This window comes from Lynx rufus, unplaced genomic scaffold, assembly GCF_022079265.1.
Source record: "Lynx rufus isolate CCGP_SWC_20201006 ecotype Redwood Valley unplaced genomic scaffold, mLynRuf1.p SCAF_6, whole genome shotgun sequence".
Taxonomy (NCBI): domain Eukaryota; kingdom Metazoa; phylum Chordata; class Mammalia; order Carnivora; family Felidae; genus Lynx; species Lynx rufus.
Window position 1 is genome coordinate 16,666,002 of NW_025814878.1, and position 18,191 is coordinate 16,684,192.

The following is an 18,191-nucleotide window of genomic DNA, read 5'->3' on the forward strand; positions in this document are numbered from 1 at the left end:
GTAAGCTACAGAGTGCTATTCGTATACTCTTTTGAAATCTGCTGGTAAAACAAGGGACTCCTTTTCCCCATATTGTGTATTACCAGATGCATTTACTTCAGGATATTATATATCTTTGTAAGTTTTGTGCTGTAAGACATTTTGAGTTTATTTTTGAAATGTTTCAGATTAGTATAAACTAACCGATTTTCTTCCTCTCATATTAAGATGTAATAATTTATACTTTATCATTTTGTTCACCCAGGAGTGTTTGGTAAATATATATCTGGTGCTGGAAGAGGATTTGATGCTCTACCAAAAATACCTAGTTTTGAGTCATATTGCTCTTTGCAGTGGTTAAATTTTCATTTTCTACAAACACACACAGAATTGTTTGTTTTGACCTAGAAGGATAAAGATACTGCTCATATAAAACTAACTAGAATGTGGGGCACCTGGATGGCTCAGTCGGTTGAAGGACCAACTTCAGCTCAGGCCATGATCTCATGGTGCGTGAGTTCGAGTCCTGTGTCAGGCTCTGTGCTGACGGCTCAGGTTTCAGGTTCTGTGTCTCCCTCTCTCCCTGCCCCTCCCCCGCTTGTGCTCTGTCTCAAAAATGAATAAACATTAAAAACAAAAAAAAACCTAAATAGAATATATTTTGGATGGTCTGGAAGTACATTAAGCCTGTAGAAGATTCTTTAATTACCTATGGTTTCCCTTTGTGTTCCCTCTAAACCTCTGCTCTGCCCTCCAATTTGACTCAGGACAGTCAATGGTAGAGATGATGAATATATCTGACTGTCCTTAATGGCAATTCAAATCCAGATATAAATGATGGACTCTTTACAGTAAGTGCCTCTTTTCACCTCTATTAGTATGAAATTTGAAAAGTAACTCGAGACTATAGTAGAGAATGCAGGCTCAAATTAAACAGTGCTGGGAGAAAGTAGAAATCTCTTATCTATGTTCAACTTTCTGACTGTCCCAGTTTGTCTTTTATAGTTCAATTTAAAAGGCAAAAATGAAAAAAAAAAAGGCAAAAATTCATCATGGATCGGTTAGGAAGCTTTCACTTCAAGGTACAGAACCCCCAAATACATGATGTAATAATAGAGGCTCATTACCCCAAATAATGAGAAACTTAGAGGCAGCTGTCTCATTGATACAATCAAAGAACAAACCTATTTCTGTGGTCCTCAGCCTGTTGACTTGTCCCTTCATGTCACCTGATGGCAGCCAGGCATTGCTTCACACAACCTTGTCCAAAGGCAGGAAGGCCTTGCTCAGAATGAATGCATACAAGGAATCCTTAAAGGCTGAGTCAATCTATTAAAATAACAGCATCTTCTTAATTTTACTGTTGGCAACTCCCCCACTTGTTCTTTGCTGGTGAATATAAAAGATTCATGTTGTTTTAGGCATGTGGTCTTCCTCTTGAAGGCTGGCACTTGTGTTGCAAAGGACTAACTATCTAAAGGTACAGACTACACCTTGTGATTTAAAAATGAAGAATTAAGTGTTGTATGAAAGGAGAGAAGGTTAGCACTCCCCTTGACAAGGATGGAAGAGGTCCTCGGGCCTGACAACATGCATACGGTTAAGGCATTGCCACCTACTTCGTGGCATCTAATCAGCATTTTTTACTAAGTTTAATGTGGACAAATTTGAAGACATGGTGGCTGAAAAGCGGCTCATCCCAGATGGCTTTGGGGTCAAATACATCCCTAATCGTAGCCCCTTGGACAAATGGCAGGCTCTGCACTCATGAGAACCTCAGCACTGCCTTTTCCCATTCATGCCCACCAATAAATCCTGCTTCCTGTCTATAAATAAATAAATAAATAAATAAATAAATAAATAAAATGAAGAATTAAGAGCAAATAGGTGGCTGGGTTGTCTAGAATGTTCTAATTTATGAGCCGAGGGGATTTCACAGAGGGGCAGGTGAAAAATGTGGAAAGTTTACATAAGCTTTCTTTAAGGCAAAGTCAAACTGATGGGGAAGGGAGAAAATCTGGGTAACACTCGAGTAAGGGGGAATCAGTTAAGGGAGCTGGGTTTATGCGTATGCTATTTATGTGTTCTCTCCTCCTTCCTTTAGGTGGTATTGGCAAGAGAAAAAGATACCGATGTATGTGAAGTTTATGGAAGATAACTACCGTCCTGATTTCAAATATGAGGATTTTGGACCACTATTTACAGCACGGTTTTTTAATGCGAGCTACTGGGCAGATGTTTTTCAGGCTTCTGGTGCCAAATACACTGTCTTAACTTCCAAACATCATGAAGGTAAAGAAGTGTAACATTTACAAACATTGGTGATAGTTATGAAATGTAGAGTAAGTAGTTCTTTTGGAAGAAGAAACTAAAACACATCAAATCAGTTTTAGGAGCAGTAGTCAAGTGGCTACTGACATTTGCCTGTAATTTAAGGGACCATATATTTCATCCAATTGAGAGGCATTGGGTTCATAGAAAGATCATACCCCCCCCCCACACACATAAAAACAACACAAAGAAAGGAAAATGATCGTATTTTGTTATGTGCATATTTAAAAGTATTTCCAAGATTTCTTTTGAAGCTATTTGAAGTGAGATGTGCGTCGCAGCACAAAGTTTTTGATTAAATTTGCCTTCTTCCCTTTCACCGCACCTCTGTAATGCATTCTGGGAAGGCTCCACCACCATGGGGATTGTACTGCTGTAGTCTTGTGTCATTACCAACACCTTGCTGCACTTTTGGCCAACTCTTAGATAGCCAAATGGTGGGCAATTTGTTGGTGACGAAAGCGACACAGGTCACCTGGAGGGAAAAGGATTATGGAACTGTAATGGTGCCCATAAATGACAGAGATGGTGGAAGAACATCTGAAAGGAAACATGGTGTATGCGTCAAGGTTCTTCAGAGAAACAGAACCAATTGGAAGTCTGATATATAAAAAGAGATTTGTTAGAAGAAACGCTCCTCCAGTTACAGAGGCTGAGAAGTCTGGACCCAGGAGAGCCGGTGGTATAGTTGTAGTCTGAGTCCAAAGGCAGGAGAAGGTGTGAGCTCAGACAGGCTGAGAGGGAATTCTTACCTAGCCTCTTATTCTGTTTAGGTCTTTAAGGGATTGGCTGAGGCCCACCCACACTGGGGAGAGCAATCTGCTTTACTCAGTCTTATTTACATTTTTTATTAATATTTTATTTTATTTTGAGAGAGAGAGAGAGAGAATGCAAGCAGGGCAGGGGCAGAGAGAGGGAGACACAGAATCCAAAGCAGGCTCCAGGCTCTGAGCTGTCAGCACAGAGCTGGACGCAGGGCTTGAACCCATGAACCATGAGATCATGACCTGAGCTGAAGTTGGACACTCAAATGACTGAGCCATGCTGGCGCCCCTATTTTTTTTTTAATTAATTTTTTAAATCAGTCTACCTATTTAGATGTTAATCTCGGGGTACCTGTGTGGCTCAGTCTGCTAAGTGTACAACTCTTGATTTTGTCTCAGGTCATGACCCTGTGGTCCAGTCAAGTTGACACATAAAATTATCCATCACAGTGGTCTTACATTAATAGGATAGTTTCCCCCCATTACCATTCCAGTATCCAAAAGATCAAGGAAGCGTCAACAAATTGTTACTGTCTCAACCACATGTTAATTCATTTGATGATTGCTTTTGCTATGACCATTTTTGCCTCGGCATGAGAAATTATGCCTCAGTATTTTCCACAGGGGTGGGGAGGGAAATAAGAGGGAAGAACCAAAGCCAAAAATCTGTAGTTATCTTAGAATACTTTTCCCTTTGGCCACATTCAAGTGGCTTAATGATTTTCTCCTATAGATGTTTCTCCTATGGAGGTGGGTATTTAGAAAGTGTATTTGCTTGTGAACATGTTGTTGATTTCCTGATGTCTAGGAACCCTCTAAGCCGTATGGCACAAAGAATTACATAGTGTGCATTTTGTTTTAAAACACTTTGTTTTAAAAATAAAACAAAAATAGCGTCTTTTTTAGATCTTTCAAAGCATTTATATAAACATAATTTATAATACTTCTCTTTTTTCCTTTATGTACAGTCACAAAGCTATAGTTATACATCTAGAAACTCCTCTGCTGTGCCTCTACGGTGCAATCTGTAGCAATCAGTTCTCCAGCTTATAGTAGGGTCCCATAATGCCGACAAAAAAAAAAAATGTATATTGTCATGGATTCACAGATGAACCAGGCTACTGCATAATCGAGTTTTGAAAAACACTGTGTGCCACCCTGAAAACCCCTGAGTTGAATGTAGTCAGATATAAACCATGCCAGGCAATGACACTTGAAAAACACCATAATATCCCATCTGAATACATGGTGGGCTGCCCATCCAATAATTAAACTGGCAACAAAACACTCCGAAATTGGCTCACGAATTACTGTAGCAGGAAGCACGTTAGTTTGCAGTTTGGTCCATCTGATCATTCTGGATTGAAACTGGGAAATTGAGTAAGAGCCAGAGTTTTGCATTGCAACCTGAGTGGACTTTGCAAACTTCCAACCTCGGTCAGCTATGGCTTTGGCCATCAAGTAATCTTCAGCAATGTATTGAGGAAAAGCTATAAGCCCTTCTGCTTGATCTAACGCATCCTTTCTCATTGAACAAGACATTCCTGTCGCACATTTGAAACCAGTCACATTGGCAGAGACATAGCACCTTGTATGGGAAGTTCCAAAATATACCTGTTCTTTTTTTTTTTTTTAACATTTATTTATTTTTGAGACAGAGAGAGACAGAGCATGAATGGGGGGAGGGCCAGAGAGAGAGGGAGACACAGAATCTGAAGCAGGCTCCAGGCTCTGAGCTGTCGGCACAGAGCCTGATGCGGGGCTCGAACTCACGGACCGTGAGATTGTGACCTGAGCGAAGTCGGACGCTCAACCGACTGAGCCACCCAGGCGCCCCCAAAATATACCTGTTCTAATGTGGCAGCAAAGCCCTGTCTGTCCGCTACACAGGGCAAAACAAAATACTTTTAATCATACTGTGAGGACAGATACTGAAGCCGACATTTGTAAACTTTCTAGGACTCCCATTTTCAGATGTTTTCATTGCTTTTTGGAAAAAGTCCCACTGAGGTTGCTTAGGCAGGAAGATCTTTATGTGAGTTTAGGTGGTGATGAAGACCCATGTGGTTTCAATACTGTCTGGTGTTAGAGCCTGTCGATTTGAAACATTTTGAATAGGACTTTAAATATTGCTGCTTTGAAGCTTACCACAAACACCTTTGACAAGAGTGAACAGTTTTAGAAGCTTTTTTTAAATTAATTAATTTATTTTGAGACAGAGAGAGCAAGCATGAGTTGGGGAGAGGTAGAGAGAGTGAGAGAGTGAGAGAGAGAGGGAGAGAGGGAATCCAGATGTGAATCCTGATGTGGGGCTCAATCTTATGAATTGTGAGATCATGACCCGAGCTGAAATCAAGAGATGGACTCTTACCCGACTGAGCCACCCCAAGAAGCTTATATTCTATGAGGAAAAATATAGGAGCTAGATGAGATTATGCAGACCTTAAGGGGTACCCAGAATGTTACTTAAAAAAACCTTGGTTCCACCTGGTTTAGATTCTCATTTGTTTCTCATATAAAAGCAGAATATGTGCCATGAAAAAAAGTTCCACAAAGCAGTTGTTATAGAAGTTTTTGTATGTCACATGCACTATTTTGGTATTTGTATAGGTGGAAATGTCCTAAAGCAGATTCACATTCTTACAAAGACTCTTACTATAATTGTGCAGGCTTTACCTTGTGGGGCTCAAAGCATTCATGGAACTGGAATGCGGTGGATGTGGGGCCCAAGAGGGACCTTGTCAAGGAGCTTGAGGCAGCTATTAGGAACAGGACTGACCTTCGCTTTGGACTGTACTATTCCCTCTTTGAATGGTTTCATCCACTCTTCCTTGAGGATAAGTCCAGGTCATTCCATCAGCAACAATTTCCAGTTTCCAAGACGCTGCCAGAACTCTACGAGCTAGTGAACAAGTATCAGCCGGAGGTCCTGTGGTCGGATGGTGATGGAGATGCCCCTGACGAATACTGGAACAGCACGGTCTTCTTAGCCTGGCTGTATAACCAAAGGTGTATGTGCTATTAGATCGCCATGGTGACCCAAAATGTCCCTCATACATGTGTTCCCTTGCTTTGTGAAATATTCCCTTTTGGGCTTATCTATGGTGTGAGGCAGGGGGAAATCATTGTAAATAATGCTTATTAGATATATCAGGTCTTTTTAATGTTTATTTTTGAGAGAAAGAGAGAGGCAGAGAGAGGGGGACAGAGGATCTGAAGTGGGCTCTGTGCTGACAGCAAAGAGCCCAATGTGGGGCTCAAACTCACAAACCATGAGATCATGACCTGAGCTGAAGTCAGATACTTAACTGACTGAGCTATCCAGGTGCCCCTAGATATATCAATTTTTACTCCAAGTAATCAGTCAGTAATCAAGACTTACAAATCAGGAGCCAAATACAACTCAAATCTGATTTTGAAATCACTAAAAACCACTAAAAATTTGAAATCACTGAAAAAAAAAAAGATAAAATCACAGAATCAAGAACTTTGAAGATGTTAATTTGTGGGTCCCCCCTTTCCCCTTCTGAGACAACAGTTCATCACTGTTTGTGATTATGCGCTTGTCAATTCCTCTAATTGCTTCTTTTCATCTTCTTTGATATCTTTGCTGCTCAGTCACTGTCACCCTTGTCTGCCTCCTCTTTTCCCGTATCAGCACCACCTGTTGCTTTCTAGCATGTTCCAGACTGCCCCATTAGAACAGGGGGTTCTGGCTGAGCTCCTCTGTTAGGCTTGAACCTTGTGACCAAATTTATATTTGTATCTAGAAAATACTCAGTGTTGTGGTATGAAATCAGGGAGTGTTGTACTTGTGTTCCCTGGACACACAAGGGGTGTGCATACAGATACTCTGGAGAGCTCTTGATACTTAAGGCAGCAGTCTGCCCAGGTATGTCCAAGGGGAAAGACTGGGAACCATCCACTTCAATTTGTAAATCATGATAATATCATTGTGGGGATTATTTCATGCCACAGTGATGGCAAGTTAACTTCCCAGAGATTTTCAACATCAGGCACAATTGTAATAGAAAGGCTATATTCAGTTATAGGTGAGAAGAATGTTTTTTAAAAAAAAAATTTAATGTTTATTTTTGAGAGAGAGAGAGTGCGAGCTGGGGAGGAACAGAGAGAGGGAGATAGTATCTGAAGCAGGCTCCAGGCTCTGAGCTGTCAGCACAGAGCCCGACGCAGGGCTCGTTCCCACGAGCCGTGAGATGGTGACTTGAGCCAAAGTTGGATGCTCAACCAACTGAGCCACCCAGAAGTCCCCCCGCTTTTTTATTTTTTTTGAGTGTAAACTCAATTCTGGCTATCATTCATAATACATGGGAGAAGGAGCTTCAAATAACAGTGTGATACTCTTTTAAGTGCTGTATGTGCTGGGTACTGGGCTAGGACTAGGTGTTTTACATAAATTCTCTCTTAAAAAATTTTTTTTTAACGTTTATTCATTTTTGAGAGACAGAGAGCGTGAGTGGGGGAGGGGTAGAGAGAGAGGGAGACACAGGATCTGAAGCAGGCTCCAGACTCTGAGCTGATGTGGGCCTCAAACCCACAAACTGCCAGGCCGTGATCTGAGCCAAAGTCGGACACTTAACTGACTGAGCCACCCCAGCACCCCTACATAAATTATTTCTAAAAATTTTTTTTTTTAATGTTTATTTATTTTTGAGACAGAGAGAGACAGAGCATGAACGGGGGAGGGGCAGAGAGAGAGGGAGACACAGAATCTGAAGCAGGCTCCAGGCTCTGAGCTGTCAGCCCAGAGCCCGACGCGGGGCTCGAACTCACGGACCGCGAGATCGTGACCTGAGCTGAAGTTGGATGCTTAACCGACTGAGCCACCCAGGCGCCCCAGATTATTTCTGATCTAATAACAGATGAGGAGATTATTCAGAGGAGTTGGGTCACTGACTCTGGGGCAGGGAGCTTAGAAAGTGACCGAGCCAGGATTGCAACCAACCCAGGTCTGACTTCAAAACTATGGGCTTTGCATTATGCTAGTATGCTATGATGATTTTTCAGGAGCGGATTTCAGTTAGACTTCTTTTCAGGGACATTTCCTTTTATGTAACATGTTTTATTCTTTATTAAAAAAAATTATATTTCAGCCCCGTTCGGGACACAGTCGTCACCAATGACCGTTGGGGACTTGGTACCATCTGTAAGCATGGCGGCTATTATACCTGCAGTGATCGTTACCACCCAGGACATCTTCTGCCTCATAAATGGGAAAATTGCATGACAATAGACAAGTTTTCCTGGGGTTACAGGAGAGACGCCAGACTCAGTGACTATCTTACAATCGAAGAACTAGTGAAGGTACAGTAAAATGTTAGGTGACTATTAAAGTAATAGTCTCAATTGTGTGGATGTGTGAGAATTACTTTGTATAATTTGTAGAGCTCGGGCCTGTAAACACAGGACATTATTCTATTTGCTGTGTTTGTTCTTCTGGACAGTGGTTACATATGAGTGTGTAAGCACACAAATACAACATATTAACACATTGGCAATGGAATCGTTTCATCTCCCTAAGAACTTTATTCTTAATTTTTTAGGAACTTGTAGAGACAGTTTCATGTGGAGGAAATCTTTTGATGAATATTGGGCCCACATATGATGGCACAATTCCTGTAATTTTTGAGGAGCGACTGAGGCAAATGGGGACCTGGCTAAAAGTCAATGGAGAAGCTATTTATGAAACCTACCCTTGGAGGTCCCAGAGTGACGTCACCCCAGACGTGTGGTAAGTTATTCTTGTTAGCAAGTATTATTTGATGGAGGAAAGCATTTAAAATTTCTGAGATACAAAGGGAAAAGTAGGATAAAAAGGAAATTGGATGCATGCCTGTTATACAAAGCACTTTCCAAGCTATTTACTCTAGAAGAAATCAGCATGTGTTTGAACACTTATTGTTTATCCAGTCAAGCTTAAATCCTATCTAGAAACTTCCTAAGAGTGGGCAAATTTTAGTGAAAAATAGTCAGCTCTTATAAAAATCATAAGCCATTCAGAAAAATGAAAGATGCTGAGTGGTTAATCCGAAAGGAAGACTTTGATTTAGTCATTGAATTCTTATTTCTGCAGATGTTCCATCGTATGAAATTAGCGAGGAAGAGGTGCCAAAAAAAAATTTTTTTTAAATCAGCCCAAATAACAGCATTATTTTAATTGATAAAAAACTGATAATTTGTTCATATTATTCTAATAAATCTAAACCTGAAGTTTTTTTAAAAAAATGTTTACTTATTTTTGAGGGAGAGAGAGCACGAGCAGGGGAGGGGCAAAGAGAGAGGGAGACAGAGGATCCGAAGCAGGCACTGTGTTGATAGCCCACTACCCGATGTGGGCCTCCAACTCACAAAGTGTGAGATCATGACCTGGGCCGAAGTCAGATGACTAACCGACCGAGCCACCCAGGTGCCCCTAAACCTGAAGTTTCTTTATAATTAATTATTTTAGAGGCACCTGGGCGGCTCAGTCAGTTCACGTCTGACTCTTGGTTTTGGCACAGGTCATGATCTCGCGGTTTCATGAGTTCGAGCCCGCATCAGGCTCTGCGCTGTCCACGGGGAGCCTGCTTGGGATTTTTCTCTCTGTCCTCTCTCTGTCCCTCCCGCACTCATGCTGCCTCTGTCTCTCTCAAATAAACAAACTGAAAAAAAAAATTTAATTATTTTAACTTGCTTATTTTTCTCTTAACTAGAATCTTCTTTAAAAGCTTTGCTTATGTCTGCACTTTGGAAGGTACCACATGCCAATGAGTATCTGAATCACATTCTGCAAATATGATGGTTCTTGATGTTGGGTCTTAACGCATATAAATAAGAGTAGTATAGGGAAGCTCTAAAAATTCACCCGTTGTTGTCACCAGGTAGATACAACCTGATCAAGTATAAACCAAAAATTAGACTAAATCTTCTTTGACTTTACTTATGACTTAAAACTAATTGTCAACTCATCGAAGAAAATAAAGTAAAGCAATCTAGACAGAAGCAACTCATTGTAGAATTTTAGAATGTGTGGGAGAAGCCATAGTTGGAACCCAGTACCAGTCCTTCATTTTACAGAGACTAGTTTAAATCTGGTTTTGGGATTTGCATCTGGGCATATATTTGACAGGGGGGTCTGGTCATGGATTTCACAATCATCAACTATTATTCCATGAAATTTTATCTCCATAAATAAAAGTAACAGCCAAAATATTTAATAAGGTCCTTGAAGCCCCCTTGTGTGGCTCCTGCTGACCGCACCAACCCCAAACCCCATGTGGCCCTGCTCCCCCCTCACAGCAGGAGTTCTTCTGCTGTCCTTGCCCCAGTCATCTGTAGACTCCCAGGTCCTTAGAATCCTTCAGGATTTCAGCCCTAGCTCGCGATCACTGTCCCCAGAACTACTCTTAACATCACTCTTAGTGATTTGAACACCTATATTCACATTTTTAAAAATTTGCCGCCCCCTGAGTTCTTGTACTCTCTCTTCTGAGCATCTTGTGTGTTCTACCTTTGCTACCTCCTTTCTGGGTCATGCCTTAGATCCTGTATTACCAATAATTGCACTTATTCCATGATCTCAGTTTGAAGCATTATGCTGTCTCCCAAACACCTTTTTAAAACAAATTTTTTAAAATGTTTTTATTTATTTTTGAGACAGAGCAGGAGTGGGGAGGGGCAGGGAGAGAGGGAGACATAGAATCCAAAGCAGGCTCCAGGCTCTGAGCTGTCAGCACAGAGCCTGACACGGGGCTCGAACTCACAGACTGTGAGATCATGACCTGAGCTGAAGTCCAACGCTCAACCGACTGAGCCACTCCCAACCACCTTTTAAATTTCAGCTCACTCCACATAGCACTTCGGCTTCTGAAAGGATCTGTAATCCACTGATGATACCAATCTGTGACCCCCTCACTTTTTTTCTGTTCCTCAGCCCTTTTCCTTATCCAGGTCAGATTCTGTGGCTTGTCACTCCATGACATACACTCTTTCTCTGTCATACTCACTTGACTTTGATTAAAAACTCAACTCTGGTTAAATTTAGCTCTGCTCATTCCATGCCTGCCCATGGGTAGCTAAAATGTGACTAGAAATACACAGACACACATACACACACAATACCAGATTATTTTTCTTTTGGCTTTAAGGTCAACCCTTGTGTCCTGGGTCCCATCCCAAATTATCCACTCGAGGATATTTTTCTAGCAGTTCTCTCCTTTGCTCCTTATCTTCAACTTTCCCTCTTTATTAGAGCCTTCCTGCCAGCATTCAAACATGTTATTTCTTTCATCGTAAAAAAGTACTTTTGACCCTTAGATTTCCAGCTACCTCCCCGTTTCTCTCATTTCTTTGATAGTAAAACATGTTAAAAGTTTTTTTTTTTTAAACTGGCTATCTTCAATATCTTGCTCCAGTTTTCTCTTGCACCCACTCTGGTCAGGCTCCCGCCCCCACACTTCAGAAAATCGCTGTTATCCAAGCCCTCCATAACCCGTCCTTCACCAAATCCAGAGTGACTTTGTGGTCCGTTTTCTGAGTTTGTGGCAGCATGTGACTCTGTTGACGCCATCTCTGCTCGTTGGCTGCTCCTTCCTAGTGTCTTTTGCTGATTCCACCCCTGGTTCCCAACCATTATACCCTGAAGTGCCTGGGGCTTAGTCCTTGGGCTTCTGTTCCTCCTCTTTATCTTTATTCCCCAGGCAGTCACATCCATTTTCGCAGCCTTAGATGCCATACCGATGACCTCTACAGTGCCGACCTTTTCTTGAGCTCCAGACTTACATTCGCTTTCCTGGTCAACATCTCCACTTGGAAGTATAAATACCTTAAACTGTTATGTCTAAAACTGAGGTCCTAATTTTAAAATTTTGCTCTAAACTAGCTCCAAGCAGTCTTCACAAACTCAATTAATGACAGCTTCATCCTTTTAAGTGGTTGTGAGGCCAAAAATCTTGGGAGTCTTCAACTCTCCTTTTATATTTCACGGCCAATCCGTCAGCAAGTATCATTTTTCTCTTTGAAGTATATCTAGAATCTGACCATGTCTCATTCTTTTAGTCTCTATTGTGTCTCCCCTGGATTATAAGCGTCTTTGACTGATCTGTTTACATCCATCCTTGCCCCTTTCATCTTTCTGCCACAAAACCTTTGAAATAATAAAGCCAGGTTATGTCACTACTACGCTCAAATTCCTCCAATGGCTTCCGGTCTCAGAGAACGAGCCAGATCTTGTAGAGGCTTATAAGGTCCTATAAAAACTGGCTCCTTGCTGTCTCTGATCTTATCTGCCATCATGCTTTCCCTCACTTTCTCTCCTGCCCTTCTTGTTGCCATGTCAGCAGGCCAAGCATACTCCTGCTTGCTGTTCTCTCTTCCTCTGGATACTCACATGCTCTTCCTCACATTCTTCAGGTCTCCTTAATGCCACCTCCTCAAAGGTGGACTGTTAGATTTAAAATAACAACCACATCCCTCCTTTCCAACCTTGCATGCTCTGTCCTCACCTGGCTTCAGTTTTCCCCATAGGACTTAATCATCACGTGCTTATTCTAATTTTTTCCACTACCACATAAGCTCCATAAGGACAGGGACTGTGTTCAATGCTGCGTCTCCAGCTCTAAAACAGTGATTAGCATTTTAAGATTTCAATAAACGTTGAAAAACTAAGAATGAGTGAGTTCTGTTTTGTGTAGAGCTTACTCTTACCTTTTTTCTTATTCATCGTCTAAGTCTTAGATGAAATGTCATTTTTTTTAGGCTTCTGCTCATGGTCTAATCTTTTTTTAATTTAAAACATTTTTTTTAAATATTTATTTTGAGAGAGAAAGATAGAGTGCGAGTGAGGGAGGGCACAGAGAGAGAGAGGGAGAGAATTCCAAGCAGGCTCTGCACTGTTAGCACGGAGCCCAATGCAAGGCTCAAACCCACAAAACCACTGTGAGATCATGGCCTGAGCCTATGAGAAGTAAATGAAATGATTTGTTTTGAGAAATACCAAATAAAAGCTGTGCTATAGACTTACCAATAGGTTTACAACCTATTGGAAATATGTACCCCCCCAATGGAGTCCCAAACTTCACTTCACTTCCTGATTCTTCTTCCCCTCGCCATTTCGTGGGCTTAGTTTTCGCGGGTTTTGTAATGGGCATGTGCCAAAGAACTGAAGTCTCTGTGTCACCTCAAGGAATGTATGTTTGTACAAAAAGACTAGTTTTTGCCTTACGTGGGCATAGCTGACTTCCGGGTAAGGCTGTAACCTCTGTAGTACTCAGCCAAATGAGGGATCGGGAGGGACTTCACGCTACGAGATAAATTGCCTGCTGTAACTGCTCCGAGTGTGCCTGTCCATCAGACACCTGCTCTTGCAAGAATGTTGATTAAAGCCTCGCTTCACTGTGCTCAGAGTCTCTGTGCCCGTCCTTTGATTGGGTCAGTGGGCTTATTTCTTACAGAGCTGAAGTCAAGAGTTGGAGGCATTACTGACAGAGCCACACAGGCACCCCGCTGATGGTCTAATCTAAGAGGTCCCTTTTTTATAACCTTTCAATTTACTGTTCTTTCATTGTGCTTATCAAAACTCACACTTTGACATTATTTGTGTGATTATTGAATAGAGTCTTCGTCACTCTAGTCTAAGTTCCATAAGAATAAGAATTAAGTGTCTTGTTTTCTGTTGTATCCCTAACACCAGCGTCAGTACTTGGCCCAGCATTGACACATACAGACTTTTTGATGAGGGAGTATGAAGATTTGAATCAGCAGGTGGAAAGCCATTTACTCCTGCATCTTACCTTCTTTGCTCATAATTCCCTCCTATTTCCAACTCCATGGGAACAGTCTGATGAAGAGTAATATTAGAAAAGTCTCTGGGGCGTCTGGGTGGCTCAGTCGATTAAGCGTCCGACTTCAGCTCAGGTCACGATCTCGCGGTCCGTGAGTTTGAGCCCCGAGTCTGGCTCTGGGCTGATGGCTCAGAGCCTGGAGTCTGCTTCCGATTGTGTGTCTCCCTCTCTCTCTGCCCCCTCCCCCACTCATGCTCTGTCTCTCTCTGTCTCAAAAATAAATAAACGTTAAAAAAAAGAGAAGTCTCTGTTCTTTTTGGTATAGGGGAAGTGGGGGAGGGAGGTGCTATGATATTATGATTTATGATAACAAGTATGTATTTGGTCTTGTCTCCATTTCTGGCACAGAGCTCCTTAAACTCTTGGAATCTCCTGAGTGATGAGAACTATACAGATGTCTTTTGTTATGTTAATGAGGTGACTTTTCCACTTCACCAAGGGTGAGGCTGGTTGCCTGGAGACTTTCAGTCCCTCCTTCCAGGAGGAGAGAGGCTGAAGGTTGAATCAGTCACCAATGACTAGTGATTTAATCAATCATAACCATGTAATGAAGCCTCCATATAACCCAAAAGCATCGGGTTTGGAGAGCTTCAGCGTTGTTGGGAGAGGGGTGTGCCTGGAAAGTTCATGGAAGCTCCATGCCCTTTCCCCATACCTTGCCCTATGCGTCTCTTCCCTTTGGCTGTTTCTGAGTTTTATCCTGTTATAATAGACTGGTATGCCAGTAAGTAAAATGTTTGTGTGAGTTTTGTGAGCTGCTGTAGAAAATTAATTGAACCCAGGGAAAAGGTTGTTGGAACCTCCCATCTGTAGCTGGTGGGTTAGAAGACCAGGTGATACCTTGGACTTGTGATTGGTGTCTGAAGTTGAGTGGTGCAGGCAAGCAGTCTTGTAGGACTGAATCCTTGACCTGTGGAATCTGTCACCATCTCCACGTAGATAGTGTCAGAATTAAGTTGAATTGTAGGACACCCAGCTGGTGTTGGAGAATTGCTTGTTGGGGGTGAGGAACCCCCTCTCCAGCCCCCCAAAGACACACTGGAATTGGGAACCCTCTTTGGGTGCTTTTTACTCTACCATGGAGCTATTTTTTCCTTCTATTAATGAAGACATGGGTAAATATTTACTGCATGAAAGTATCTCTGTAAAATAATCCCAAACCTAACACATGAGGAATACCACTATGCTCTTTTCCTCCTTTTAACCAGGTACACATCCAAACCTAAACAAAAGTTGGTCTACGCCATATATCTTAAATGGCCCACATCAAGACATCTATTTCTTGGCCAACCCATCGCTACCCTGGGGGCAACAGAGGTAAGGAGATTTTATCTTTATTGTGTCTTTAAATTGCTCACTAGCATATCCTAGGGAAAAACAGAATGAAACTTTTAACTTCAAGGAGAGCCTTACGTATGTTCCATTTATACCTCATGAGAGTATGGGTTTTCTCCCACTACATCCGAAAGCAGAGCATTCCTATGAAATCTTTCATAAGCTGAAATGGTGTAAAGCAAAGAAGCAATTACCATTAATTTATGTGGAAATTTGTTTGAACAGTCCTAGACCCCCACAATAACCTCTCTTAGAAGAGCTCTTCTGATCCCTTAGAACACATCTTGCTAACGGATGCACAAATTGAATGGAGACAAAGCACAGATGCTCACAGACTCAGTTCAAAGCTATGGCGGCTTGATGCTGAAATGCTGAGTATAGGAAGGAACTTGGAGTTACCACTCGCTGCTGTTGGGGTGTGCACTGCCTCTCAAACGGCTCTCTGCAAAACAAACACTAAATGCTATTTTTACTTTTCACTTTTTTTTTTGTAAAAGTGAAAGTCCTCTTTAGATTTCTTTCAGTTACAAAAATAGGTACTACTCTAGGCCTTTTATAAAAGTGAAATGGCGTAACACTGACTGTAGGGGATACCTGTAATTTTAAAATGAACTTCGTCAGTGGCAATGTTTGGCCAAACCTTTGAAAATTTTCTTTTCATTTCCCAGAAAACTAAACTTAAAATACAGCTATCTCCATGCGTATCAATGTAAAATAGATATTCTTTTTTACGGTTATTTTATGTTGTTCAAGTTCTGGAAGCATCCAAAGTGATTCTGGAATTTATAAATAAATAAATGAGTAAAGCAAACTCAGGTTCTTTCCCAGACATCCCATCCCAGAATACATCAGAATAAAAGTAAGATGTTGTAGTCGTACTATTTTAAGTCATTAAAAAAATCTGGAGGAAGTTAATCTAACAGTTGTAGGCGACAGATCTGGTATTGAGTTCATTTTGATGCATTTTATAGCTTGTTTTTAAGAAACAATTTCCTTGGGGGCGCCTGGGTGGCGCAGTCGGCTAAGCGTCCGACTTCAGCCAGGTCACGATCTCGCGGTCCGTGAGTTCGAGCCCCGCGTCGGGCTCTGGGCTGATGGCTCAGAGCCTGGAGCCTGTTTCCGATTCTGTGTCTCCCTCTCTCTCTGCCCCTCCCCCGTTCATGCTCTGTCTCTGTCTGTCTCAAAAATAAATAAACGTTGAAAAAAAAAAATTAAAAAAAAAAAGAAACAATTTCCTTGGATGTAGATTGTCCATATGCTTCTCCTTGTATCATCTTTCCACATTTCATTTCTAACACTGTGGTTGATCTGGCAGAAAGGAAGATGGAGTTCACATTTGATGTTTAATTACAGCTTAGTGGCGTGGGAATGACATCATCTTTTTATTTTATCTATATTTTGTCTGGCCCCATTAATACTGTAATCTTAAAAGTTCATGGGTTTTGTTTTTGTGTTGTTCCACGATAGGCAACGTTTTCTCGTTCAAAATAACCATAGATATGTAGAAAACATATTTAAACCCATTTAGTATAAGAGTAAGGATATAAAACAATTACAGTAGTAATTGATCAGACTTATGTATTGTTGATCAGTTACTGGAAAACCTGGCGAGGAAGGGTAGCTTCCTAGATAAGGGACATTCTATGCAAGAACTATGCAAGTCTTACATTGGGCAGATTGGTCCAGAGTCATTTTCCCTGGTCCTCTCTTCAGTGTTTTCCCTACTCTAACACTATTCAGCCTTTACAGTTCTTCTCTTCCAACTCTTGGACACTTTTACTTGACAGGAATATAGGAGTAAGACGCACGTATGCACTCATTTGGACCAAAGGTTAAAATAGTTTGTGAACCACTAAATAAAAGCAAAAGCTGAGTTTCTTGTCTACAGTGTTTTAAAGAAATACCAGCCACTCTTTCCCAATAAAGTGGGTGAGTCGAAGAGATGCATGTGAAGACATTTCTGTGTATGTTTTTAATTTCAGATTAAACTACTGGGACACGGACAGCCACTTAACTGGACGTCTTTGAAGCCAAGTGGCATACTGGTAGAACTGCCACGTCTAACCTTTGATCAGATGCCCTGTAAATGGGGCTGGGCTCTAGCACTAACTAATGTGATCTAATTTGCAGCAGAGTAGTTCATGCTGCGGGTGCATCGAAGACTCGAAAATATCAGGTTTCTATAATTGTAGCATATAGAGAAAGCAAATGTAAAATTGGTCAAGGAAAGTCAAATATTTAGGCAATTCAGGCCCTTTCCCCTCTTACTGCTTATGTTTGTTGCTAAATTACCCATGTAATTGTTTTACCTGTCCAGTGTACTTTGCCATTGAAGTCTCTTCACACTGAATTTATTTCCATGTGTGATTAAGAGGTGGAAATTTTTGTTTTATGGTAGCCAGGAACTGGTGGTGGTAAGGACTGAACTAAGTCTCCTGAATTGTGTCTCAAATTCCTCTGTTGAAGCCCTAGCCCTCAATGTGACTGTGTTGGAAGACAGAGCCTTTGAAGAGGTAACTAAGGTTAAATAAAGTCATAAGAGTAAGAGCCTAATGTGTACGACTGGCGTCTTTACAAGAAGAGAAAGAGATGCCACTGATGCAAGCACACAGAGGAGAGGCCATGTGAGGACACAGGGAGAAGGCACCATGGGCCAGCCAAGGAGGGAGGCCTTGAGACAAACCCAACCTGCAGACACACTGGGCTCTCAGCTTTCAGGATCGTAAGAAAATAAACTACTGTGCTTTAAGCCACCCAGTCTGTGGTATTTTGTTATGGTGGCCCTAGCAGACTAACACAGGTGGCAGAGATACAATAAATTTGGCCTAATACATACTTCCAGTGCTCAAGGTAATTGTCTTTTCCTAAAAAAGTTTTTTTTCGGGGCGCCTGGGTGGCTCAGTCAGTTAAGCGGCCAGCTTCGGCTCAGGTCATGATCTCG

At 41.6% G+C, this 18,191-nt stretch overlaps 3 protein-coding genes and 1 non-coding gene across 4 annotated transcripts in view; 2 read left to right on the plus strand and 2 right to left on the minus strand.

The window, feature by feature from the left end:
• Window positions 1–18,085, plus strand: part of FUCA2 (alpha-L-fucosidase 2) — a 19,579-nt gene extending 1,494 nt beyond the window's left edge. The window contains exons 2-7 of the mRNA XM_047101749.1: window positions 2,084–2,271; window positions 5,744–6,083; window positions 8,189–8,399; window positions 8,639–8,826; window positions 15,124–15,232; window positions 17,233–18,085. Coding sequence (XP_046957705.1) covers window positions 2,084–2,271; window positions 5,744–6,083; window positions 8,189–8,399; window positions 8,639–8,826; window positions 15,124–15,232; window positions 17,233–17,373 — 1,177 coding nt within the window. The 3' untranslated portion in view covers window positions 17,374–18,085. The remainder of the gene's footprint in view (window positions 1–2,083; window positions 2,272–5,743; window positions 6,084–8,188; window positions 8,400–8,638; window positions 8,827–15,123; window positions 15,233–17,232) is intronic.
• Window positions 1,499–1,624, plus strand: LOC124529532 (U6atac minor spliceosomal RNA). Its single transcript, XR_006966418.1, has one exon. It is a non-coding gene; the product is annotated as a U6atac minor spliceosomal RNA (small nuclear RNA).
• LOC124528354 (ceramide glucosyltransferase-like) lies at window positions 3,360–5,058 on the minus strand. Its single transcript, XM_047101942.1, is given in 3 exon segments — window positions 3,360–4,152; window positions 4,155–4,693; window positions 4,992–5,058. Coding segments are annotated over 3 exon segments (702 nt in total). The 3' UTR covers window positions 3,360–4,056.
• PEX3 (peroxisomal biogenesis factor 3) overlaps window positions 5,990–18,191 on the minus strand; it is a 49,917-nt gene continuing 37,715 nt past the window's right edge. Inside the window, exon 14 of the transcript XR_006966134.1 lies at window positions 5,990–6,069. The gene's annotated coding sequence lies outside the window, so the exon portion shown is untranslated. The remainder of the gene's footprint in view (window positions 6,070–18,191) is intronic.